The 26,561-nt window shown below is 43.1% G+C and overlaps 2 protein-coding genes across 3 annotated transcripts in view; both read left to right on the plus strand.

Annotated features, from left to right (window-relative positions):
- LOC120981622 (NACHT, LRR and PYD domains-containing protein 3-like) overlaps positions 1-26,561 on the plus strand; it is a 3,400,916-nt gene that overhangs the window by 1,771,266 nt on the left and 1,603,089 nt on the right. The window lies entirely within an intron of this gene.
- LOC120981621 (antigen WC1.1-like) overlaps positions 1-26,561 on the plus strand; it is a 214,842-nt gene that overhangs the window by 89,124 nt on the left and 99,157 nt on the right. For both annotated transcript variants that reach the window (XM_040411189.1, XM_040411190.1), the window contains 3 exons: positions 8,431-8,745; positions 24,904-25,224; positions 25,300-25,614. In XM_040411189.1, coding sequence (XP_040267123.1) covers positions 8,431-8,745; positions 24,904-25,224; positions 25,300-25,614 — 951 coding nt within the window. The remainder of the gene's footprint in view (positions 1-8,430; positions 8,746-24,903; positions 25,225-25,299; positions 25,615-26,561) is intronic.

A 26,561-nucleotide genomic window follows, 5' to 3' on the forward strand; every position in this document is an offset into this window, starting at 1 on the left:
GGAACCTCTTAAAGAAGAAGTTGCAGGTCTGTGAGAGCCAGAAATCAAAGAATTTATTCATTCATTCATTAGAAATCCTTGCAGGACTCTCTCATCTTTTTAAGTGGGAGAACTTGCACAATTGGTGGCTGACTAAATAGTTTTTTGCCCCACTGTACATGCAATATATCCAGATCCCAACATATACTGTCTACAGGATCTCCATTTCTAACCAACTCACATGTAGTACCTGACCATTAGTACTAGTGATGAGTGGCAGGGGCAATATTCGAATTTGCGATATTTGGGCAAATATTCGCCATGTATTCGAGAATTTGCGAATTCGTCATCTCCAGGCATTATTCATAAACATAAAAATTTTCGCATAAAAATTCGCATGAACTGGTATTTTTTTGAAACGAATATATTTTGAGATATTCTAAATATTCGCGAATTCTCGAAGTGCCGATATTCGCGATTAAAATTCGCAATTCGAATATTCGTGATCAACACTAATTAGTACATGTACATATCGAGACTCATGCATAAATTACATATGTATCTGCACATCCATAAACATGTACAAGCCACAGGATCCACAGTCCCCCGTTTACATGGAACTACAGACTACAAATATCTATATGTACACAAATAAAGTCTACAAGGATATTATATTTATATACATACTGTGAGATAGTGACAGATCTCACAGAGGTGAGAGGCAAGGAAGGGGTGGATAGTGATGTCCACACCCCTAGTCCACCACAGGTGAGACCAGCTGGAGGTGCTCAGTCTGGCATAAAGCACCTCCCAGTGTGTCAGTCTGAAGAGGGAGAGCGAGACTGTTTTGTGAAGCAGAGGCTCTGTGTATGGTCTCAGTCAGGAGGACTGAGGAGCCACAAGACTTTGAAATGCCTGAAGTTTGGGGGACCTAACGACGCCTAGAGAACGAGGGTTGCACGGCCAGAGTCGGGAGCACACTCCCCCAAAAGGTACTGGAATTGACACAGCCTGGAGGCTGCTGTGTTGAGGTTGGCTGAGGAAAGCCGCATACTGTATAATGTCCATGTGTGAACTGTGCTATAAGAATGAGGTAGGGACGTATTTTTTTTAGGTAGCGCCTAGACGGGCAGGAGTTTATTTGTGTTTTAAATGTTGGCGGCGCGGGAACCTCACCCCACCCAGTGATTTATAACTGGACTATCCTTGGGCCTATCTGCCGGCATCAAGGCGATCTCTATAAGATGGGAACCTAACACTAAATACTACCTGTTATGTGCCATACTGGCCACCATAACATTCAGGGAATCTAACATTAGATACACGAGCCAATCTTTTTAATAATATTCATAAATTGAGATATTATAAATAAATATTATTTAATATCTAATAGCTCTTTTAAACAAACCAATGTTGAGGGCAATTAATGTGCACAAACCAAAAGTTCTCAGCAATTGCTTGGTCTTCTGTGGAGATTAAGATTCATTCACATTCAGCAATTATCTCTTCTTTATGGGGACAAGTGATTGCTACTGTGAATGATTGTCCCCATAGAGAAGCCTTCCTTCTAGTCAGCAGATCCCTGTTTATACAGGATGAACTGTGGCCCAGAAACAATGATTTTTTTATGCTTGTTGATAGGCATGATCACCCAATGAATGAGCATGACCATTAGCAGCTGTACACAGCCAATTGAGTGTTGAGTTGAGTGTTTCTACAAATGTTAATTCCAGATAATTGGCCTGATGTTCAGTCCATGTAAAAGGATACTTAGGGTCCTTATCGTAAATACAATCATTCATAAGTTTATTCACCCCAAGTATGACTTATGTCTTTAGCAATGATGTGATCAATGAAAATGAGCAAATGATTGTTCATTATTTGATCACTGGACATATTTACCCTGGGCAATGACTCAGATACAAATACAGATTTCTGACCAATTTCTGTCCACTCAAATATCAATCTAACATGGGGTGTTTAAATGGGTAAGTGATGTAATTGAAATCTGTCTCATCAGCCATAAAAACTGATCTAATGTGTATAAAACTCTGTCAGTCACAATGATTGTATCTTGTAAACAGCTACTGAAAGGTATCTGCAAACTAGAGATGAACCAAGTAATTCTAAGCGAATAAGATTCATCCAGAATAAAAATAAAAAAAAATCTTCCAAACTAAGCCAAAGTTTTGTCAATGCACTTAGAATAACTCACACAACATGGTGCTCATCATTTTACATTTAAAATTCAATACACTAGTGAGGAAACCAGGACAGGGAGAAGATGCCCACAGTCAATCAGAAGGGATGAGATTGGCTGCTCTATCAGGCAGTGCGGTAACTCTGAAGCAGAGACGCCATTGTGAGCTCAGTTAGTGTCTGTCATGTCTCTGACAGACAATGGTTAGACACACAAGCCTACCATTTTAGTGTCTTGCAGGGATAGTGTAGGGATTGTGAATAAGGTATATTTAGTTAGGTAGAATAAACTACTAGGTAGAAAGCCAGGTTTTTTCATTAGGGACAGCATTGGGGCAATTACTGTACTGAGTTTTTACGTGTGCAATAAGTGTATTTTGGTTCATTAACCACCTCCGGACCGCCTAACGCAGGATCGCGTTCCGGAGGTGGCAGCCCTGCGCAGAGTCACACATATATGCGTCATCTCGCGATGGCCGAGATTTCCTGTGAACGCGCGCGCGCTCACAGGAACGGAAGGTAAGAGAGTTGATCTCCAGCCTGCCAGCGGCGATCGTTCGCTGGCAGGCTGGAGATGTGTTTTTTTTAACCCCTAACAGGTATATTAGACGCTGTTTTGATAACAGCGTCTAATATACCTGCTACCTGGTCCTCTGGTGGTCCCCTTTGTTTGGATCGACCACCAGAGGACACAGGTAGCTCAGTAAAGTAGCACCAAGCACCACTACACTACACTACACTACACCCCCCCCCGTCACTTATTAACCCCTTATTAGCCCCTGATCACCCCTGATCACCCCATATAGACTCCCTGATCACCCCCCTGTCATTGATTACCCCCCTGTCATTGATCAACCCCCTGTAAAGTTCCATTCAGACGTCCGCATGATTTTTACGGATCCTCTGATAGATGGATCGGATCCGCAAAACGCATCCGGACGTCTGAATGAAGCCTTACAGGGGCATGATCAATGACTGTGGTTATCACCCCATATAGACTCCCTGATCACCCCCCTGTCATTGATTACCCCCCTGTCATTGATTACCCCCCTGTAAAGCTCCATTCAGATGTCCGCATGATTTTTACGGATGCACTGATAGATGGATCGGATCCGCAAAACGCATCCGGACGTCTGAATGAAGCCTTACAGGGGCATGATCAATGACTGTGGTGATCACCCCATATAGACTCCCTGATCACCCCCCTGTCATTGATTACCCCCCTGTAAAGCTCCATTCAGATGTCCGCATGATTTTTACGGATGCACTGATAGATGGATCCGATCCGCAAAACGCATCCGGACGTCTGAATGAAGCCTTACAGGGGCATGATCAATGACTGTGGTGATCACCACATATAGACTCCCTGATCACCCCCCTGTAAAGCTCCATTCAGATGTCCGCATGATTTTTACGGATGCACTGATAGATGGATCCGATCCGCAAAACGCATCCGGACGTCTGAATGAAGCCTTACAGGGGCATGATCAATGACTGTGGTGATCACCCCATATAGACTCCCTGATCACCCCCCTGTAAAGCTCCATTCAGATGTCCGCATGATTTTTACGGATGCACTGATAGATGGATCCGATCCGCAAAACGCATCCGGACGTCTGAATGAAGCCTTACAGGGGCATGATCAATGACTGTGGTGATCACCCCATATAGACTCCCTGATCACCCCCCTGTCATTGATCACCCCCCCCTGTCATTGATCTCCCCCCCCTGTCATTGATCAACCCCCCTGTCATTGATCACCCCCCCTGTCATTGATCACCCCCCCTGTCATTGATCACCCCCCCTGTCATTGATCACCCCCCCTGTCATTGATCACTCCCCCTGTCATTGATCACCACCCCTGTCATTGATCACCCTCTGTAAGGCTCCATTCAGACATTTTTTTGGCCCAAGTTAGCGGAATTTTTTTTGTTTTTTCTTACAAAGTCTCATATTCCACTAACTTGTGTCAAAAAATAAAATCTCACATGAACTCACCATACCCCTCACGGAATCCAAATGCGTAAAATTTTTTAGACATTTATATTCCAGACTTCTTCTCACGCTTTAGGGCCCCTAGAATGCCAGGGCAGTATAAATACCCCACATGTGACCCCATTTCGGAAAGAAGACACCCCCAGGTATTCCGTGAGGGGCATATTGAGTCCATGAAAGATTGAAATTTTTGTCCCAAGTTAGCGGAACGGGAGACTTTGTGAGAAAAAAATTAAAAATATCAATTTCCGCTAACTTGTGCCAAAAAAAAAAAATTTCTATGAACTCGCCATGCCCCTCATTGAATACCTTGGGGTCTCTTCTTTCCAAAATGGGGTCACATGTGGGGTATTTATACTGCCCTGGCATTCTAGGGGCCCCAAAGCGTGAGAAGAAGTCTGGTATCCAAATGTCTAAAAATGCCCCCCTAAAAGGAATTTGGGCACCTTTGCGCATCTAGGCTGCAAAAAAAGTGTCACACATCTGGTATCGCCGTACTCAGGAGAAGTTGGGGAATGTGTTTTGGGGTGTCATTTTACATATACCCATGCTGGGTGAGAGAAATATCTTGGTCAAATGCCAACTTTGTATAAAAAAATGGGAAAAGTTGTCTTTTGCCAAGATATTTCTCTCACCCAGCAAGGGTATATGTAAAATTACACCCCAAAACACATTCCCCAACTTCTCCTGAATACAGCGATACCACATGTGTGACACTTTTTTGCAGCCTAGGTGGGCAAAGGGGCCCATATTCCAAAGAGCACCTTTAGGATTTCACAGGTCATTTACCTACTTACCACACATTAGGGCCCCTGGAAAATGCCAGGGCAGTATAACTACCCCACAAGTGACCCCATTTTGGAAAGAAGACACCCCAAGGTATTCCGTGAGGGGCATGGCGAGTTCCTAGAATTTTTTATTTTTTGTCACAAGTTAGTGGAAAATTATGATTTTTTTTTTTTTTTCATACAAAGTCTCATATTCCACTAACTTGTGACAAAAAATAAAAACTTCCATGAACTCACTATGCCCATCAGCGAATACCTTGGGGTCTCTTCTTTCCAAAATGGGGTCACTTGTGGGGTAGTTATACTTCCCTGGCATTCTAGGGGCCCAAATGTGTGGTAAGGAGTTTGAAATCAAATTCTGTAAAAAATGACCTGTGAAATCCGAAAGGTGCTCTTTGGAATATGGGCCCCTTTGCCCACCTAGGCTGCAAAAAAGTGTCACACATCTGGTATCTCCATACTCAGGAGAAGGTGGGAAATGTGTTTTGGGGTGTCATTTTACATATACCCATGCTGGGTGAGAGAAATATCTTGGCAAAAGACAACTTTTCCCATTTTTTTATACAAAGTTGGCATTTGACCAAGATATTTATCTCACCCAGCATGGGTATATGTAAAATGACACCCCAAAACACATTCCCCACCTTCTCCTGAGTACGGAGATACCAGATGTGTGACACTTTTTTGCAGCCTAGGTGGGCAAAGGGGCCCATATTCCAAAGAGCACCTTTCGGATTTCACAGGTCATTTTTTACAGAATTTGATTTCAAACTCCTTACCACACATTTGGGCCCCTAGAATGCCAGGGCAGTATAACTACCCCACAAGTGACCCCATTTTGGAAAGAAGAGACCCCAAGGTATTTCGTTATGGGCATAGTGAGTTCATAGAAGTTTTTATTTTTTGTCACAAGTTAGTGGAATATGAGACTTTGTAAGAAAAAAAAAAAAAAAAAAAAATCATCATTTTCCGCTAACTTGTGACAAAAAATAAAAAGTTCTATGAACTCACTATGCCCATCAGCGAATACCTTAGGGTGTGTACTTTCCGAAATGGGGTCATTTGTGGGGTGTTTGTACTGTCTGGCCATTGTAGAACCTCAGGAAACATGACAGGTGCTCAGAAAGTCAGAGCTGCTTCAAAAAGCGGAAATTCACATTTTTGTACCATAGTTTGTAAACGCTATAACTTTTACCCAAACCATTTTTTTTTTTTACCCAAACATTTTTTTTTTATCAAAGACATGTAGAACTATAAATTTAGAGCAAAATTTCTCTATGGATCTCGTTTTTTTTGCAAAATTTTACAACTGAAAGTGAAAAATGTCATTTTTTTGCAAAAAAATCGTTAAATTTCGATTAATAACAAAAAAAGTAAAAATGTCAGCAGCAATGAAATACCACCAAATGAAAGCTCTATTAGTGAGAAGAAAAGGAGGTAAAATTCATTTGGGTGGTAAGTTGCATGACCGAGCAATAAATGGTGAAAGTAGTGTAGGTCAGAAGTGTAAAAAGTGGCCTGGTCTTTCAGGGTGTTTAAGCACTGGGGGCTGAAGTGGTTAACAGCAGCGTAATAACATCTTTTTGTTATACACTATTGGGACTTTTGCTGTTTCCCAAAAGCCTGTTCTCCTCCACCCCCCCCCCCCCGTTATTCGTGACACCCAGTGAAAAGGAGCACTGCCAGCCATGTAGACTGCCACCAATTCCTCGTTAGATATAAGCCCAGTCCGTTAACGGGATTATATTGGTCTAGAAAACCCACCGAGATAGCATGTAATGTAATACAGAGACATGGATGTGTGGGATTCGTGGATTGAGATAAAGAACAGCGCAAGATTAAATTATATATTTAATTGCCTTCAGGGCGCACTAGACACAACATTATATAGACACAGAAGATATACAATGGTCCGATATGCAAATCTAGGTGATGGTAGAATCAGAGTTAACAGATAAAAATCAGGTACTGGATATGCTGTAGCTGTTTAAAGCTGTAGTCTTGTATGGTTAGATGCTACAGTCACACGGGGGGCGGTGACTTAAGCAGGATTTCCAGGTCCCTCCAAACATGTTACCAGGTGTGACATCCTTCAGAAAAGATAATGGCCAGTGCCCTTTACGGGCATTTTAACCCTTAGTCGGTCACGCCTCTCCCTCCCCCTGAGAGGATCTCACTTCCCCTTCCCTTTGGCCTGGCATCAGATCACCCTGTATAAAAAGGGATGTACTGAATAATCGTTTCCTTCATATATTAGCAATGATTACTGCTTTTATATGTAACAGATGAGTGAAAGATGATGAAAATTTGCTTCTTTGTCCCAATGACTGTTCACTCTATTGGTCCCTGTAAAAGATCAGTAGGAAATTTATGTGTAAACCGGGCTTAGAGTCCAAAGGTCTTTCTCAACTTTGAAATAATATGTGGCAAGTAGAATATTTACTTTTTAACATTCATTTAAAGGGGTTGTCCGGGTTCATAGCTGAACCCGGACATATCCCCATTTTCACCCAGGCAGCCCCCCGACAAGAGCATCGGAACAGTTCATGCTCCGATGCTCTCCTTTGCCCTGCGCTAAATCGCGCAGGACAAAGGCATTTTTAAGAGTTCCAGTGACAAACCGGGCTCTCCATGTGGCTGCCAGGAAGCCCGGTGACATCACCAAACACACTGTGTGTTATGATAAATAAAAGAACCTGTGCCCTGCGAGATCTAGCGCAGGGCAAGGGAGCACATCGGAGCATGATATGCTCTGATGCTCACCTCAGGGGTGCTGCCTGGGTAAAAATAAGACAACCCCTCTAATTCTATTGTATTAACTGAATTCACATTTTACGCTACATGTCACTTAGTCTGTAATTTATTTTACTATTTTTAAGTCTGTATAAAGATCATGATTTGCCGGTGGGAGATTGTGCTCTAATCATGATCTGCGGCTGGGAAATAACTAGACAACATGGGGACGAGCGATGGCATAACGATCGCTCCTCCACATGCCGTGGAGGAGATCACTGCATGTAATAGCAGCCAGCGAGCAGGCAATTGGTGAGAGGGAACGCTTCCTTCCTGAACATCACCTGCAGAATTGTCCTGTGTAATACAGCCTTAAGACGCTGCAGTGTTCATGAATACATTACAGAAATTAATGATGAGCAATTTTCTTGAAATTAAATTGTGATTCAATTCAGCCTTTTCCCTGAAAAGCTGTGAATGGCATTGTGGGGTCTTCTATGACTGTATGTAACTCATAATAAGCTCTTTAAGGCCAAGCCAGCATTAGTAATGTCAAAGTAACAGTGACATATATGGCTATGGGTAAAAACAATCGGCTGGGATCATCTGGTCCTTCTTCATCTTTTTTCTTCTTAATTTGAATTGTTTAGAATCAATTTTCCCATCTCTAACAGACACATTTATCACACTTTGTAGACTTTTTCACATCACGTCTTCATTCTTTTGATGGTTTTAGGCTTATTTACCAGCTATAGACTTGTGGACAGCGGTGATAACTGTTCTGGGAGAGTGGTGGTGTTATATGGAGGACAATGGATGCCGGTGTGCAGCTCTCACTGGAGTCTACGAGAGGCTAATGTTCTCTGCAGGCAAATGAAATGTGGAACTGCTGTCTCTATTCCAGGTGGAGGAAATTTTGGGAAATCTAATGATACTACCACATATAGATTCCATTGTACAGGTACAGAATACCACCTGGAGGACTGTGATATAACTGCACTTGGAAATAGTAAATGTCCATCCTGGGATACTGCTGGAGTTATATGCACAGGTAAGAGTCACTGAATATTGACCTTTAACCATGTAACCGTACCCTTACTAGGATTGAAAAAGAATTAAAAGGTCCGGAAGTACACAAGAGGTACATTAGTCTGCTTTCGAATTGTTTCATTTCAGTCTCTACATGGTTTTAAGAGTCGTTGATATCCTTAAAATATCAGTCTTCACCAAAAAAAAAAATGTACTGCTCCAATGCATGCAAAATAAAAATGAGCAACTTTTTGCATATATTCTTGATAATAATTTTTTATTTATTTTTAGTTTTTTTGTAAACCATAGCAATATGTATCATTTCAATGTATCATATCTTTCAGATATATCATTTCATTGTATCATAGCTTAAAGCAAAAAACAAGCAACAAACATAGCAAAATCAAAAGGGCTTTTTTTCGTGAGCTCTCGGGGTCAGACAGGGTCAAAATAACGATTATTTATAAAAAGGTGGGCACTTTGAGAATAGTGTTGGTAGGGAAATCTTCCAAATATACTTATAATCAAGGAACTACGGCACTCAGGCTTGGGTTTAGTTGCAATTAGTTAATTTATTATTTCCATCCAAATTAGCATAGACAACAAATGGCCAAAATTTTGGTTCCTTCCCGTACCTACCTTGTTCACGGCCTATGGACAGTAAGTATAAAGACAGTGATTAGCTGTTGTTAATTAACTATATGTACTAAATGGTGGTAAGTATAAGTCTAAAGTAAAAATAAAAATATGTGATCACCAAATCATAAAAATAGGTTAATAACAAAAATATTGTCACCATCAAAATTAATATATATGTCGAGAATATATGTAATGTCTAACGTGGGGATACAAGGATACCACATGGAGACAGAAAACACCAAAAGAATAACATCATCCAATATGAAGTTGTCGACTGGTAAGTACATTGCAGTTCACATAATTAAATGCAGACCAACATATACATGTAAAGTCTAAGGCTAGAGGTGTATCACTAACTGAGAAATGACATTGTTCTATAACTAGAGTTGAGCGAACACCTGGAAGTTCGGGTTTGACGGGTTCGGCCGAACTTCGCAAAAAAGTTAGAGTTCGGGACCCGAACTTGACCCCGAACCCAATGGGGACCCAAACTTTGGAGCACTAAAATGGCTCTAAAAAAGTCATGGAAAGGGCTAGAGGGCTGCAAAAGGCAGCAACATGTGGTTAAGAGCATGGCAAGTGCTCTCCAAACAAATGTGGATAGGGAAATGACTAGTGATGATCGAGCATGCTCGGCCGAGTACCGGCTTGGCTCGAGCATCGATATGCTCGGCAGATCCGAGCGCTCTGCCGAGTACCACATGTGCTCAAGCGCCATGCTCGAGTCTTCTCCCCGGACGTTTGGCACCTTCTAAGCAGCACCCGAGCACCCGACCATCGGGGTGCTCGATCATCACTAGAAATTACTTCAAATAACATAAAATACATAAAAATAAAAAATGATGGGGGTGTGTGGCCGAGCAGCCGAGAGAGATGGCAGCTTGATTCTGAGCTCCTGCTCCACTACAGCGTCTCAGTGCTGCTAGACCCCATCAACACCCACCAAACCAGTGCTCAATCATCCCATCAAGCTCCCTACATGCCTCCATGATGACCAGGGGCAAGAAAAGCTTGAAGCAGCAAGCAAAGCTGGACTTTTTCTTCGCTCAGGAAAAAAGCAAAGATGGCGCCGGCGGATATGGCACACGGAGCTCCAGCCCTTCCTCATCAGCAGGCCAGCGCTCACCAGCTTACCTCCCGCATAATCGGGACTCTTCCAGCGTCTCTTCAGCAGCGAATTCGCCCGGTCTTCAGCAGACGACGGAGGGAACCATTCCCGCACAAACCGGGAGCGCTGACTTCCAGGCCTCACCGACGGCTAGTCCGGACAAGCAGAGGCCAAGACACCATGGTCCCCTGGACATGGGTGAGTGCAAAACTTCCCACACTGACCAGACGGTCATGCCCTTGATACATGAGGCGCTCCAGGATCTGTAAACAACAGACCAACCCGCATCTGGGACTCTGTTAAAAGACATGCTATTAGCATTTCAGCACTCCATAACGGCACAGATTTCAAAAGAGATAGTGCCGATCCAATCTACTGTAAGGGAGCTGGGAGATAAAATACAACACGTAGAAGTTAGGATGGGGGAATTTGCAGCCTCCCATAATAACCTGATTGACTCCCATGAGCTCCTCTCAGATGAAGTTTCTCAGCTTAAACCAAAAATAGCGGACTTAGAAGACCGTTCCCGCCGGAACAACCTTAAACTGCGGGGGATCCCGGAAGATATTACCACACCTGAACTAACAGCCTACATCCAGAAGTTAATAAAACTGCTTCGACCTAATTGTTCGGATCGCGATCTTATAATTGACAGAGCACACAGGGTCGTCAAACCCAAACACCTGCCGGATGATGTCTCAAGCGATGTGTTAGCCAGAATTCACTTTTTTCACATTAAAGAGCAACTTCTCACTGCTGCACGAAAACTGGGGACTTTACCTACCCCGTATGCTGATGTCAAAATTTTTGTGGACCTTTCTGCGGCAACGATACAACTTCGCAAGTCTCTTGCCCCTATCACCACCGCTTTAAGAGCACATTCCATAGCCTACAGATGGGGCTTCCCCGTTAAGCTTCTAATACACAGGGATGGCTCCATTGTGGTGATTCGGTCGGTTGCGGAGGGGAAAACCACCCTAGCCTCATGGAACATTGCAGTAGAAGATTTACAGACCTCAGAGGCTCCTAGACGTCATCATACCTCTGGAGAATGGCAACTGGTGGAAAATAGAAGAAGGAAGAAAGCTCACTAAAGGGGTCATATCCTGAATCCAGTTCTACCACCATGGAGCAGTAGTTCTACTACTTTCACCTTTTAGCAATTGGCGGAACTCTTCCCCCCCATAGATGTTGAGGCGTCAATCTATGCCTCATTCACCTCCTGTTCTCTATCCTGTCCTACCCTTAGGGTAATGTTTGATGTAACCTCTCAGTCACTGTTTGTATTTTTATTTTTCCAGTTCTGTTTTTTTTATGTGTTTACGGCAGAGTATTATCTTACATAGTAAATATCTGAAGTGTGTCGTTCACTGCTGGGATTGCACCTCCTTCCACTTCAAAAAATTTACTGCGTTTATGGCAATTCGAGCCACTCATGGTACTAAAACTTAGTTCCTTAAATGTAAGGGGGCTTAATAGCCCGTACAAGCGCAACTTGATGTGGAAGGAGGCTCTCTCTCTGCAATGTGATATTTTTTGTGCCCAGGAGACACATATAATCGCTGCGGATGCTAACCACATCAAACATAGGTGTTTCTCGATTATCCTCCAGGCCCACTGCAACAAAAAGAAGCGGGGCGTATTGTATTGTTAGCGATTAAGAATACTGTTGCATATTCCGCGATATCCTCTATTGTCGATCCCGGTGGGCGGTACATTATACACATATGCTATCTGAACAATATACTTTATACATTAGTGGGACTATATGCGCCCAATGCGCATTCCCAACGCTTCCTTCACAACCTATTTAATAAAGTGCAGTCTGTGCAGAAAGGAAGGGTCCTCATATGCGGCGACTTCAACATTGTTCCAGACGCATCCCTGGACTCTTCCTCCCCTGCGAGACAAAATCCTTACTCATTGATGGAGCTCCTTTCCAAATTATCCTTATACGATATTTGGCGCTTAAACCATGCCATGGAACGAGATTATACATTCTTCTCCCCTTCTCATCTAACCTATTCTCGTATCGACTTTGTTTTGGTGGACAGAGCTTCTCTCTCAACCATCACAGACTCTGATATGGTCAGACCATGCCCGTGTCTCAGTAAAAATCTCTGAGCAATATAACCGCCCTCCGAATCCGACATGGAGGATAAATTAATACTTACTAGCAGATTAAGAATGTCAAAAAGAGGTAAAGGATGCTTTAACAGAATATTTCTCGACTAATGTAAACTCTGTAGAAAATCCATCTATTGTATGGACAGCACATAAGGCCTATATCAGAGGCATTCTCATTAAGTTAGGGCATAGGGCCAAAAGGAAAAGAGTGCAACTCACTACAAGTTTGCTGACCAAGATCCGAGCTACGGAGATTCTGAATAAGGCATCTCCCTCTCCTCTCCATTCTGAAGAGCTTCGCTCCCTTAGGGCACAGCTTGGGGAGCACATGCTGCATAGATACGAACTGTCCTTAAAAAAGGTTAAAGCATTGTATTATTCCCAGGCAAACAAGGCGGGAAACCTTACTAGGTTCATCTGGAACAAAGGGCCCCCCCTGCATTGCCAGGACAGTCATGGTGGACCTCTGATGTTCCCAAACATTGGGTCCATATTGAGCAGACGCTTGCCCCAACTCCCAGTCTAAAGGCATTGATTTTGGCTTCTCTTTTTGGGGATGTGCCGTTCCAGTCTCACCCATACCTTCTTTAAACTTCATTGAGCTTGTGGAAACAGTACCACTGTAGTGGAAACGGAACAAAAGCCTCTATAGCAAAATTCACTCCAATAGAGGCATTACAATGCCTCCTTCCTGATCTATCTCTGGAATTGTGGAGGGGCGGGGGAGTGGAGACGGTCGCAGACCTACTCTCTCACTCAGTCTTGAACTCTTTCGAAAACCTGCAAAAACAGTATAACATACACAAGAGGGATTTCTATAAATACCTAAGAATACGACATTTATTAGCAACTAATCCCACGTTGAAGGTGATTTCGCATCTTGAACTCCTGAATCAATGGTCCCTAAAACATTCTAATTGGAAGGGAATCTGCCCACTCTACTCCTTCTTGGGCAACAAAAACTCTCTTGTTAAGACTGCCCCCCTTGTATCATGGGAGCTGTATTTGGGGTGCAGCATCCACCCAGCGCAGTGGACCACAGCTATTAATTTTGCAACCAAAAGGCTGAAATGTGTCTCACATCTTGAATCATATACAAAAACACTTCTCAGATGGTACTTCACCCCCCTGAGATTAAGTCGTATATTCCCTGGCTCGGGACCACTGTGCTGGAGGGGCTGTGGCGGCAAAGGGACTCTATTACACATACTCTGGGGATGTCCTCAGTTGAAAGAATTGTGGTCTGGCATTTTTTAATTAATAGAAAAGGCTTCAGGCCGCAAACTAATTCGCGACCCGGCTTTGGCCTTGTTATTTATAGACCTCACACTAGTCCCGTATAGCTTTAGGTCTATCTCCATGCATTTATTTTTAGCTACAAAAATGGCCATTACTAGAAATTGGAAAAGCTCAGTAATCCCAACTGTTCAAGAAGTTTTAAGAGCTGTAGACACAACCAAATCCTATTAAAAGATGATAGCACACAAAAACTTTGCATTGAGTAAATATGAAGCCGAATGGTCGCAATGGGCAAACCTACACCCCAACACATAAATTGGGAACCGACAACACCCGGATAGCCTTACAATCTCAATACGCACTACATTGATAATGAGTACTAATTTGTATGACGCACACCAAACTACCTGACTACTATCGAACCTCTCTGCCATTAGTTATTATTGTCTTTGCTTTACTTTGTCTTTGTTTATGTTTTCCATGATTAACAGTTTTTACCACTTATTGGCAATTCACATATACCCCCTGTACGATACGGTGAATGTCTACTTTGTTCAACAGAAGCTCAACTGTATCACGGGGAATTCATATTGTATACCGTTAAGAGTATGCTGTTTTGTATAACTTCTAATGTCTTATACAATGTGATTTCTGTAGATTCCTGTATTACACTATGGTGTATAGACTCTTTTGCATTGATTTTCATATAGTGTATCTTTTTGTCTTTCTTTGATAAAAGAAAAAAAATCCTCAATAAATATATATTGAACGATAAAATAAAAAAATATAAACTTGATCTAAGAGAAGGAGGTCCATATGGAGTAGGAGGTTGAGGAGGTGGTAGAAGTGGCATTGTAGGTGGAAGCGGCGGTGGAGGAGGACGAGGTAGCCAACACTGGTTTTTGTTTTTTATTTTATTATTTTTTGTTTAAATTTGGGTAGACCCCAAAACATTGGGAAATATAAAAAATAAAACAAAGAGAAAGTGCGCTGGAGTACAACAATGGCTAGGTGAGGCTGGTATACATGTCTATCCTGCACAAGGTACGGACAAGTCCTGTGGGATCCATGCCTGGCTAATTTTAATGAACGTGAGCTTCTGTGGACAGGCGGCTGTGCTTGTCTGTGATGACACCCCCTGCCGTGCTAAACACACGTTCAGACAATACACTGACTGCAGGGCAGGCCAGCACCTCCAAGGCCTAAAGGGCAAGCTCAGGCCATGTGCTCAATTTGGAGACCCAGAAGTTGAAGGGGGCAGACCCATCAGTCAATATGTGTAGGCGTGTGCACACATACTGCTCCACCATGTTGCTGAAATGCTGCCTCCTCCTATACAGATAAGTTTTAAAACTGCCTGCTGTCGTTTCCCCCTGGCTGTGCTGAAGTTAGTGGTGAAGGTGTTACGCTGACCGGATAAGGAGGCGGTAGAGGAGGAGGAAGCGGAGTAGGAGGAGGAAGCAACAGGAGGCAAAGAGGAACACCCTGCAATCCTCGGTGGTGGAAGGACATGCGCCAAACTGCTATCCGCCTCAGGCCCAGCCGCCACTGCATTTACCCAGTGTGCTGTTAGGGAGATATAACATCCCTGACCATGGTTACTGGTCTACATATCTGTAGTTATGTGGACCTTGCCACAGATGGCGTTGCGCAGTGTACACCTGATTTTGTCCCCCACTTGGTTGTGGCTGCTAAGAACCACGTACTCTGAGACTGCCACCGCCATCAGATTCTTAAAACTGTCCGTGTCCACCAGACTAAATGACAGCGATCCAGCTATAAAAAGACCTGGCAGTGAAGATAATGGCAGATTACTTAATTAAGGTCCATTTTTTGTTTTGACGACCTGTCATAACCAATTGACCTTAACAGCGTGGGAACTTCACCGTTATTGGCTCATATGACCGTGGGAACTCTCATATCATTGGATGAATATGCCATATTCTTGAAGAAAGAGAACTTGTATTGATGTGATTGGCCAGAGGAGGGCACGTGGCTCCAGCAGCCAATAAAAACACATTTCTTCAGCTATAAAAAGATCTGACAGTAAAGAAAATGGCAGTTCTAATTAATTATCATACTGGGGTGCTGCAATTTTTTTTTTTTTTTTCCCCTTTATATTAAATACAATTGCCCCAAGGAATGCTCCACTAACCGCCTGTCGATTTGCCTTCCCTCTATTACTGCTTTATCGGCTCACTGGCTGAAGTGGCCGATACTGTAGAAGAGGTCTGTGATTTACAGTATACAGTATGGTTCTGCTCAGCGATTTTTTATTTTTTTGGATTATTCATTTACTGTAGTGTACAGTACCTAATAATACTGTACATCAAATTCATTTGTAAAACAAATTATTTAAAGTCGCTTCGCCCTGACCTCCTAACATACTGTACTGGTGCCATTCTTATAGCGGCCGGCTCCTGTGCCGTGTCCGCATGCAGGGCCGGCCTTTGGTGTGTGCGAGCTGTGCGGCCGCACAGGGCGCCATGGCAACAGGGGCGCCCGGCGGTCGACACAGCTCGCAGTCGGTCCCTACAGGCTACAGCAGCCGGCCCGACCTGAGCCGGGATTGGGCGCAAAATTGCCGGGGGCGCCAGGCAACAAACACTAAAATGAGGATCATGGGAGCCTATGGCTCCAGTCCCCTCCGTTCTTCCTCATAGGCTTCAGCGCCTGAAGCCTATGAGGCAGTAGAGCGAGCGTAGTGTCTAGAATGTAGTTGATCCTAGGAGGTATGATGTCAGGGAAAGAGGCGGATCCAGGGGGCGGGGCCTAACGATGTGCAGGAGATACTACAGAGCAGGAGCAAAGTCTGCAGGTAAGTATGTGGAGGAGAATAGTGACTGTTATTTTTACTTGGGGGGCTTTTTGCAGGGGCTGAAGGGAGAAGGAATCATCTTTGTACTGGAGACTGTATGTTAGAGGGGTCTGAAGAGAGGGTAGTTGGGGTGATATTATTTACATGGGACTGTATGCTGGAGAGGCTGAAGGCAAGGGGGTGATATTATTTTACATAGGGCTGTATGCTGGAGGGGCTAAGGCAGGGAAGTGATGTGTCTTACATGGGACTGTATGCTGGAGGAGCTGAAGGCAGTGGGAGTGATATATTTTACATTGGACTGTATGCTGGAGGGGCTGAAGGCAGGGGGAGTGATGTATTTTACATAGGACTGTATGCTGGAGGGGCTGAAGGCAGGATGAGTGATGCATTTTACATGGGACTGTGCAAGAAGGACTGGAAGGCAGGGGTGTGATGTACAGTGGGATGCAAAAGTTTGGGCAACCTTGTTAATCGTCATGATTTTCCTGTATAAATCGTTGGTTGTTTACAATAAAAAATGTCAGTTAAATATATCATATAGGAGACACACACAGTGATATTTGAGAAGTGAAATGAAGTTTATTGGATTTACAGAAAGTGTGCTATAATTGTTTAAACAAAATTAGGCAGGTGCATAAATTTGGGCACTGTTGTCATTTTATTGATTCCAAAACCTTTAGAACTAATTATTGGAACTCAAATTGGCTTGGTAAGCTCAGTGACCCCTGACCTACATACACAGGTGAATCCAATTATGAGAGAGTATTTAAGGGTGTCAATTGTAAGTTTCCCTGCTTTTAATTTTCTCTGAAGAGTAGCAACATGGGGGTCTCAAAACAACTCTCAAATGACCTGAAGACAAAGATTGTTCACCATCATGGTTTAGGGGAAGGATACAGAAAGCTGTCTCAGAGATTTCAGCTGTCTGTTTCCATAGTTAGGAACATATTAAGGAAATGGAAGACCACAGGCTCAGTTCAAGTTAAGGCTCGAAGTGGCATTCCAAGAAAAATCTCGGATAGACAGAAGCGACGAATGGTGAGAACAGTCAGAGTTAACCCAAACACCAGCACCAAAGACCTACAACATCATCTTGCTGCAGATGGAGTCACTGTGCATCGTTCAACCATTCGGCACACTTTACACATGGAGATGCTGTATGCGAGAGTGATGCAGAGGAAGCCTTTTCGCCGCCCACAGCACAAAAAGTGCCACTTGAGGTGGGCTAAAGCGCATTTGGGCAAGCCAGCTTCATTTTGGAATAAGGTGCTGTGGACTGATGAAACTAAAATTGAGTTATTTGGCCATAACAAGGGGAGTTATGCATGGAGGAAAAAGAACACAGCATTCCAAGAAAAACACCTGCTACCTACAGTAAAATATGGTGGTGGTTCCATCATGCTGTGGGGCTGTGTGGCCAGTGCAGGGACTGGGAATCTTGTTAAAGTTGAGGTACGCATGGATTCCACTTAGTATCAGCAGATTCTGGAGACCAATGTCAAGGAATCAGTGACAAAGCTGAAGCTGTGCCAGGGCTGGATCTTTGAACAAGACAACGACCCTAAACACTGCTCAAAATCCACTAAGGCATTTATGCAGAGGAAAAAGAACAACATTCTGGAATGGCCATCTCAGTCCCCAGACCTGAATATAATTGAAAATCTGTGGTGTGACTTAAAGAGAGCTGTCCATCCTCGGAAGCCATCAAACCTGAATGAACTTAAGATGTTTTGTAAAGAGGAATGGTCCAAAATACCTTCAACCAGAATCCAGACTCTCATTGGAACCTTCAGGAAGTGTTTAGAGGCTGTAATTTCTGCAAAAGGAGGATCTACTAAATATTGATTTCATTTCTTTTTTGTGGTGCCCAAATTTATGCACCTGCCTAATTTTGTTTAAACAATTATAGCACACTTTCTGTAAATCCAATAAACTTCATTTCACTTCTCAAATATCACTGTGTGTGTCTCCTATATGATATATTTAACTGACATTTTTTATCGTAACAACCAACGAATTATACAGGAAAATCATGACGATTAACAAGGTTGCCCAAACTTTCGCATCCCACTGTATCTTACATGGGACTGTATGCTGGAGGGGCTGAAGGCAGGCGGCAAAGAGAGGGAGTGTGATATTATTTACATAGGACTGTATGTTGGAGGGGCTGAAGGCGGGGAGGGATGTACCTTACATGGGACTGTATGCTGAAGGGGCTGAAGGCAGGAGAGTGATCTACCTTACATGGGACTGTATGCTGGAGGAGCTGAAGGCAGGGAAGTAATGTGTCTTACATGGGACTGTATGCTAGAGGGGCTAAAGGCAGGGTGAAGGTTGTATCTTACATGGGACGGTATGCTGGAGGGGCTGAGGGGGGGGCATAATTATTACTATAATACTACAGAGGGGGCCACTATAATATTAATAATAATAATAATACAGAGGAGGAAATAATAATAATAATATAGAGGGGCCAGTATATATTATAATTATACAGAGGGCATTATAGTTATGGGCACTACAGGGGAGGGGAGGTCTGTTATCTGAGGATGATAGTAAAGTGAGAAATCCCCAAAATTTTCTGTGAAACTCTACAGAGATGAGAAGCGGCTGAAAGAAGGTGTCATGGAGGTTTTATCTCCGAATGAAGATGCTGAGGAAAGTCTACATCACAGGAGAGGTCACTGGATGTAACAGGTATGGGGCGGTACTCTTTTTTTTTTTCTTTACCAAATATCTTTCTTTAAATGGGGCCTGGGGGCAGGGGACTGGATAAGGGTGACAGACACTGGGTATGATTAAGGGGGCAGAGGACTGGGTAAGGGTGACACTGGGTATGATTAAGAAGGGCAGGGGACTGGGTAAAGGTGACAGGGTATGATTAAGGGGGGCAGGGGACTGGGTAAGGGTGACACTGGGTATGATTAAGAAGGGCAGGGGACTGGGTAAAGGTGACAGGGTATGATTAAGGCGGGCAGGGGACTGGCTATGGGTGACACTGGGTATGATTAAGGTGTCACCCAGAGCCAGTCCACTGCCCCCCTTAATTACACCCAGTGTCACCTTTGCCCAGTCTCCTGCCCCCCTTAATCATACCCAGTGTCACCCATAGCCAGTCCCCTGCCCCCCTTAATCATACCCTTTCACCTTTACCCAGTCCCCTGCCCCCTTAATCATACCCAGTGTCAACTAAAGCCAGTCCCCTGACCCTTTGTCATACCCAGTGTCACCCTTATCCAGTGCCCTTCCCCCTTAATCATACCCAGTGTCTGTCACCCTTAATTTAAGGGGGGCAGGGTTTAATTAAGGGGGCAGGGGACTGGGTAAGGGTGACACTGGGTATGATTAAGAAGGGCAGGGGACTGGGTAAAGGTGACAGGGTATGATTAAGGGGGGCAGGAGACTGGCTATGGGTGACACTGGGTATCATTGTACTTGTTTGCACTTGCACTTAAATTATCTGTAATTAAAGAAAACTGTTTGTTACAAAGAATGTTTTCCTCTTTGTGTATGTTTAGGTGAAGGGGGGGCGCCACGAGATTAGCTCGCACAGGGCGCCTGAACACCTAAGGCCAGCCCTGTCCGCATGTGCTCAGACTGCTGAGGATGACTATGGGCTCTATCGGGAGCCGGAGCTGCCTGTTTGGTACAATTCATATACGGTACTAGCAGCTGTTATCAACAGAGGATCAAGTCAAAGGGGCTTCTGTGGAATAACAGATAATCTGAGATTATAACTGGTGTAGGTGGGGTTCGTGCACATACCCGCTATATCACTACAGCTCACTGCTTCATATAAAACTTATGCTACCGGCTTTACAGGGAGGACACTTGATATGACCGGCTTTATCAGTGATTTACTGCTCCTTCTCCGCTAACTGCTGCCAGTATATGACTTGTTACCATATGAACGGTACATGAATGAAGCACTGGATTTAGTGCTTTGTACAGTATGTGAAGTTACTGTACGGCCAAATGGTTTACAACCTGCATGCCTGCTAGACGTCTTTCCTGGATAAATAAACAGTGAAGCGCTCGCACAACCAGTGCTGGTTTAACCTACAGTACAAATGCCCAGCAAGGTGGATGACATACTGTACAGTAATTGGATGATGCTGCTTAAACTACAGTATAGATTTCAATTTGAGTTGTTTCCCGCAACCTCCCCAAGCATTGCTGTGGGGCTTATTCACATAGTGATCTGAGCTGCCTCCTGCAGTATGTGCATATGATATAAGGCATAGAGTGGCGCCCTGCATTTGGGAGTAGTTGCGCTGAGTTTGGAGCCATAACCTCAAGGGTTAATAAAAGAAATAAAAGGGTAGTACAGTATCTTAGCTTTCAACGGGGGCTGCCATTTGCTTACTCCCAAATGCAGTGTGACACTATATGCCTTATATCATATGCACATACTGTAGATAAAACATACAACACCGCCGGTATAGACCAGTCTCTTACTAATTAATAACTTTTGGCCCACTACACTAGACACTTTCCTACCACATGTACTGTAGCATTTTCCGTCATGACATGAGCCATGAGTGACAGTACAGAACTGTAAATCACCAACCTCACCACTTCATCCCCATAGCAAATAAATGATTGCTAGTAGAAAGGGGATGAAAAGGTTAATGGACAGGAGGTCAGTGGGGCGCTGCTCAACACCTAGTGTGTCATTGTATTTAATTAATATTAAAAAAATGGCAGCATCTATGTATCCGACAAAATAACAGTAATCTGCCATTATCTTCACTGCCAGGTCTTTTTATAGCTGGATCGCTCAATACAGAATATTCAGCCAATTAAATTTTAGTTCCCACGGTCATGGGAACCAATCACAAGCTGGTTCTCACAGAAATTAAGGTTAAATACCTTGTTAACCAATATGAAATAATTGTTTTGACAAGCTGTCATCACCAATTAAGCTGGATTGCCAGTGAACCGGGCTGTGATTGGTTCCCATGACCGTGGGAACTAGAATGTGATTGGCTGAATATTCTGTATTGAGCGGCCCATACTGCAGCGTGATAGGACAGAGCCAATGCCAACATGTGCTAATGATCCAAATTACTTCCCAGCCACCTACTGTATGCTCACTACTGACTCAGGAGTTCACAGTGGCAATTGAATAATAGTCGCATACTCCTCCCCGACAAGCGTCCCCGTCACCATGGGAACGCCTTGGGGTTAGAATATACTATTGGACTTGAGTTTTCACAATCTCAGTGAGATTGTGAAAACTCAGATCCCATGGTATATTCTAACCCCCTGGCGTTCGCATGGTGACGGGGACGCTTGTCAAGGAGGAGTATGTAGAAGTGAAGCAAGGTTAGAGATTGAAAAATGTGCTTTTTTTATTATCATATCGCAGGATTATATAAATATATATATAAATGAAATGTAGGTTGCTGGCACTGGACAGTGCATCCTGCTGCTGGCAGTGGAGGGATCTGTAGCGGCATTACAGGGGGAGGGGGCCTACACCTGAACGCTGCTCTACTTTGTTTGTTTCTCCCCACTGTCAGAGCTCAGATTACTCATCCCTGATACCGGCTCCCCTCCGTCTCTAACACTGGGGCGTTCAGTCGCCCCTCTCATGTCCAGCTGGCAGGATTACAGTACATGGATCTGTTGTGGCCGATGTACTAATAAATTAATATATTCTAATAAATAATAATAACTATATATAGGAAGATCCCATACTGAATTATTAATCTTTCTTTCACTTATGGTCTTTTATCCTGAAATAGGGCAATATATACTTAACAAGCATCTAATCCCTGATCCCCACAGTGACAGACTCTGGGGATCAGAACTTTTCAGGCATGAGATGTGTGGGAAGGTTGCAGAGAAGGATCGGGCATAGTATAGTGTAGTGTCATTACTACTTTAGGTTGACACTGTTGAAAGGGTTAATGTGCAGTCGGACTGGAGGTCAAGGGGACCCTCCAGAACATAAAGGGCCAATAAAAGAAGAAAAAAAGGACAGTATCTGGGCTTTAAACCTAATGGGGACTGACATTTTCTTTTCTGACCGGTCCTTATATACCCCCCAGGGTGTGTTTTCTGTGGTTGAAGGAGTCACATACCCTCCCCTGGCCAATCACATTACTGAAACTAGGTTTAATTTAAAGAATACTGAATAGGCAGCCAATGGGATACATTTTCCCACGGTCATGAGATCAAATCAGGGGCAATCCCCAGGTAATTAAGGGTAATTGCTGATGAAAGGTTGTCAAAACACTGGTTTCATATTTGCTAACAAGGCAATTAACCTTAATTACCTGGGGACTGCCCCTGATTCGCTCTCATGACTATGGGAAAATGTATCCCATTGGCTGCCTATTCAGTATTCTGTGAATGAAACCTACAGAAACGTGTTCCAATACTTGATTTTCTAAATGATTAACGCAGTGTTTGATGTGGCCTAAATGATAACGAATTGGAGTTCTGTCTTATTGAGGTGGATCGTAGATTTATGTTTTGAGATGCAGTCTCGCACACATTGGGAGGCCTCACACACATTGGGAGGTCTCAACCCTTATGGGTTGTTTTGATGACCAATATCAGCTTTAATCACTTGATCCTTCAAATTTTGAGGACGTTTATAACACATCATAAGAGGGTTGTTAATGTTAAATTATGCTACTTGAGGATATGATTTAAGCAGCCAGTGTCTCTGTATGGTTTGTTTAAGCTTTGGTATAAATGGGTGTTACGTGACTACTAATGGTAATCTCTTAGGTGGTTCTCGTTTTGGTGTAGGTTCATGTTGTGTTCTTATTTTTTCTTTGGCCAATAATGGTTTCGGATAGCCTCAATCTTCAAATAATTTGACATTTCCGTTTTTCATGGATTATAGGATTAGTTACGATATGTGAGATTCTTTTGAATTGAGATCTTGGCAATGAGTTTTTTGTGTTCCGTGGATGTTTACTCATATAGTGCAGTAAAGTATTGTGATCAGTAGGTTTTGTGTATAGATCTGATGATAGCGTCCCTTCATTGTCTTTGATTACTACTGTGCCCAAAAAAATTATTTGTTGACAGTCTCTGTGAGCTGTAAATTGTAAGTCTTGATCTATATTGTTAAGCTGGTGGTGAAATATATGAAAAGATTTTATATCCCTATTCCAAATACCAAAAATATTGTTGCTATAACAACACCATATTAAGGCATGTGTTTGATAAAGAAGATTAGTAAAGACCCATTGGTCCTCAAAGTTGGCCATGAAACAATTTGGTTGGGCGGGGCCATGTTAGATTCCACCGCAGAACCCTGTTTTTGCATAAGAAAAAAATCACCAAACATGAAAATAAATGTTTGTAACACTAATTTTAGTAGTTGTATACAGAAGGCTTGCCGTACTGGAGATAAGTCGGTGAGTAAGGTAGTTACAGGTATTATCCCTTTCTTGTGTCCTATTGATGTGTGTAAACTGTTCACATCTTGTGTAATAAGTATACTTTCTGGAGGAAGTGTGTGTAGTTCTGATATCAGCTGTAGGAAGGCTGATGTGTCAAGCAAATATGATTTAGTTCTAAATGTTAATGGGGTAAGGATTTTATCTAGATATATTTATAATGGAGACAGTATGGATTCAGTAGAAGCCACTATAGGCCTACCTGGTGGTTCTTCTAAATTTTTGTGAATCTTGGGTAAAAGGTAAAAATACTGGAATTATCGGATCTTGTTTATGAAGAGAATCATATGTGACTTTATCAATAGTACCGATGGATAGATTTTGGTCCAGGACTTATTGATTTATTGTTGAATCGTATGGGCTGGATTTGAATTGATTATACGTAGTATGATCATACTTATTTCATACATAGTATTATCTGATAACTGGCATTGAATCTCTTTAATGTAATAGGGGGTAGTCATAATCACAATGGCAGCGCCCTTGTCGGACGATTTTATTGTGATGATTTTATCTGATTTTAGAGTCTTAATAGCTATAAGTTCCTCACAACTTGTGTTTGAATGTGGATGGAACTTTTCTTTTTTGAGGGCTTTAATTTCATTTTCAATATCTCTTTCTACTACCCTTCCTACCCCCTGGTCACTGGTTTCTGCTTCCTGGTTCCTCTTAATACTCAGGAAATGTCCAATCAACCATTCATTGGCTGAGGGGGATCACAGAAGCCATCAATACAGTCATTCTCAGTATGGTCACTTGTTTCTGCAACTGTTTGTATAAAACATTGAAAATAAAGTCTGCTATATAATAATATAACCACAGGAGAAAAGGAGATGATGCGGCTGATGGGTGGAGAGGACCACTGTGCAGGAAGACTGGAGATCCTCGTTAATAATACATGGAGCAGAGCTTTCACTGACCAATGGGGCATGAATGAGGCTCAGGTTGTGTGCAGAGAATTACATTGTGGGGATGCAGTCGGTTCATTTAATATTACAGCCCCAACAACAACCAATGGTCATGTGTATGTCAGTGGAAATTGTCAAGGAAATGAGTTCCAACTGATTGATTGTACTGATACTGAATCTTCTGACATAAGGACATGGACTGGCCAAGAAAAGGAGATAGAAGTCATCTGCTCAGGTATAGTAGACTGTATGTAGTATGTATACAGATTATTTTATAGTAAATATATGCCTATATGTTCTTCTAATACAGAAAGTAAGCAGCTGAGACTGGTAAATGGCTCTGGTCGATGTGCTGGAAGAGTGGAGATTTATCATAATGGAAGATGGGGGACGATCTGTGATGACTCCTGGGATGAAGCAGATGCAGATGTGGTTTGTAAGCAGCTGGGTTGTGGTTCTGCTGTCAGAGCTGCAAGAGAAGCCTATTATGGAAGCGGAACTGGGGACATCTGGCTGGATGAGGTAGAATGTGAAGGAAATGAAACACACATCTTGAAGTGTCCTTCAAAGACGTTTGGTGACCATGACTGTGGTCATAAAGAGGATGCAGGTGTCATATGCTCAGGTAGGAACATTTTTATATGGGCTGTATGTCAACTCCTTCCATGTCCCATATTAAGACATATGGTTATCATAGAAGGGGATTACCAGCTCAATTGTAGTTATAATTGGTGAGTAAAGGCTAGAAAAACGGTGTGGTTAATGCAGTGCTTCTCAATTATTTTCTGTCATGCCCCCCCCTAGGAAGAAGAAAACATTTCGCGCCCCCCGCGCGACTGTAAATAGTATCATTTGTCTATAAAATTGTTATAAGTACACCTCTGCATAACACTGTATCCTTATTAACGTATAAGAGAATAAAAAAAGAAAGAAATGTGAATCGGACACACACTTATGGGGGGATCTGTGGATGACGGACACTTATGGGGGGATCTGTGGATGACGGACACTTATGGGGGGATCTGTGGATGACGGACACTTATGGGGGATCTGTGGATGACAGACACTTATAGGGGGATCTGTGGATGACGGACACTTATGGGGGAATCTGTGGATGACGTACTGTGTTAAAGTTGTGATCAGGACCTTAATGACATCATCACCATGTGACCAGTAACCTAGCAATTACTGGTCACATGGCTATGAGGTCATCACAGGTCCTACCAGGAGTGTTGCAGAAGTTAACTGTGGAGCTTTTTTGTGTGAAGATTACATCAGAAAAAGGTGACAGGGGCTGTTATGTTAATATACTGTAAACTACTTTATAGTGGTGGGCTGTATACTGTGTGGGGGCCTGTATACTGTGTGGGGTCCTGTATACTGTGTGGTGGGCTGTATACTGTGTGCTGGGCTGTATACTGTGTGGGGGCCTGTATACTGTGTGGGGGGGGCTGTATACTGTGTGGTGGGCTGTATACTGTGTGGGGGCCTGTATACTGTGGGGGGGCTGTATACTGTGGTGGGCTGTATACTGTGTGGGGGCCTGTATACTGTGGGGGGGGGGGGGGCTGT

This window comes from Bufo bufo, chromosome 11 (assembly GCF_905171765.1).
Source record: "Bufo bufo chromosome 11, aBufBuf1.1, whole genome shotgun sequence".
NCBI lineage: Eukaryota > Metazoa > Chordata > Amphibia > Anura > Bufonidae > Bufo > Bufo bufo.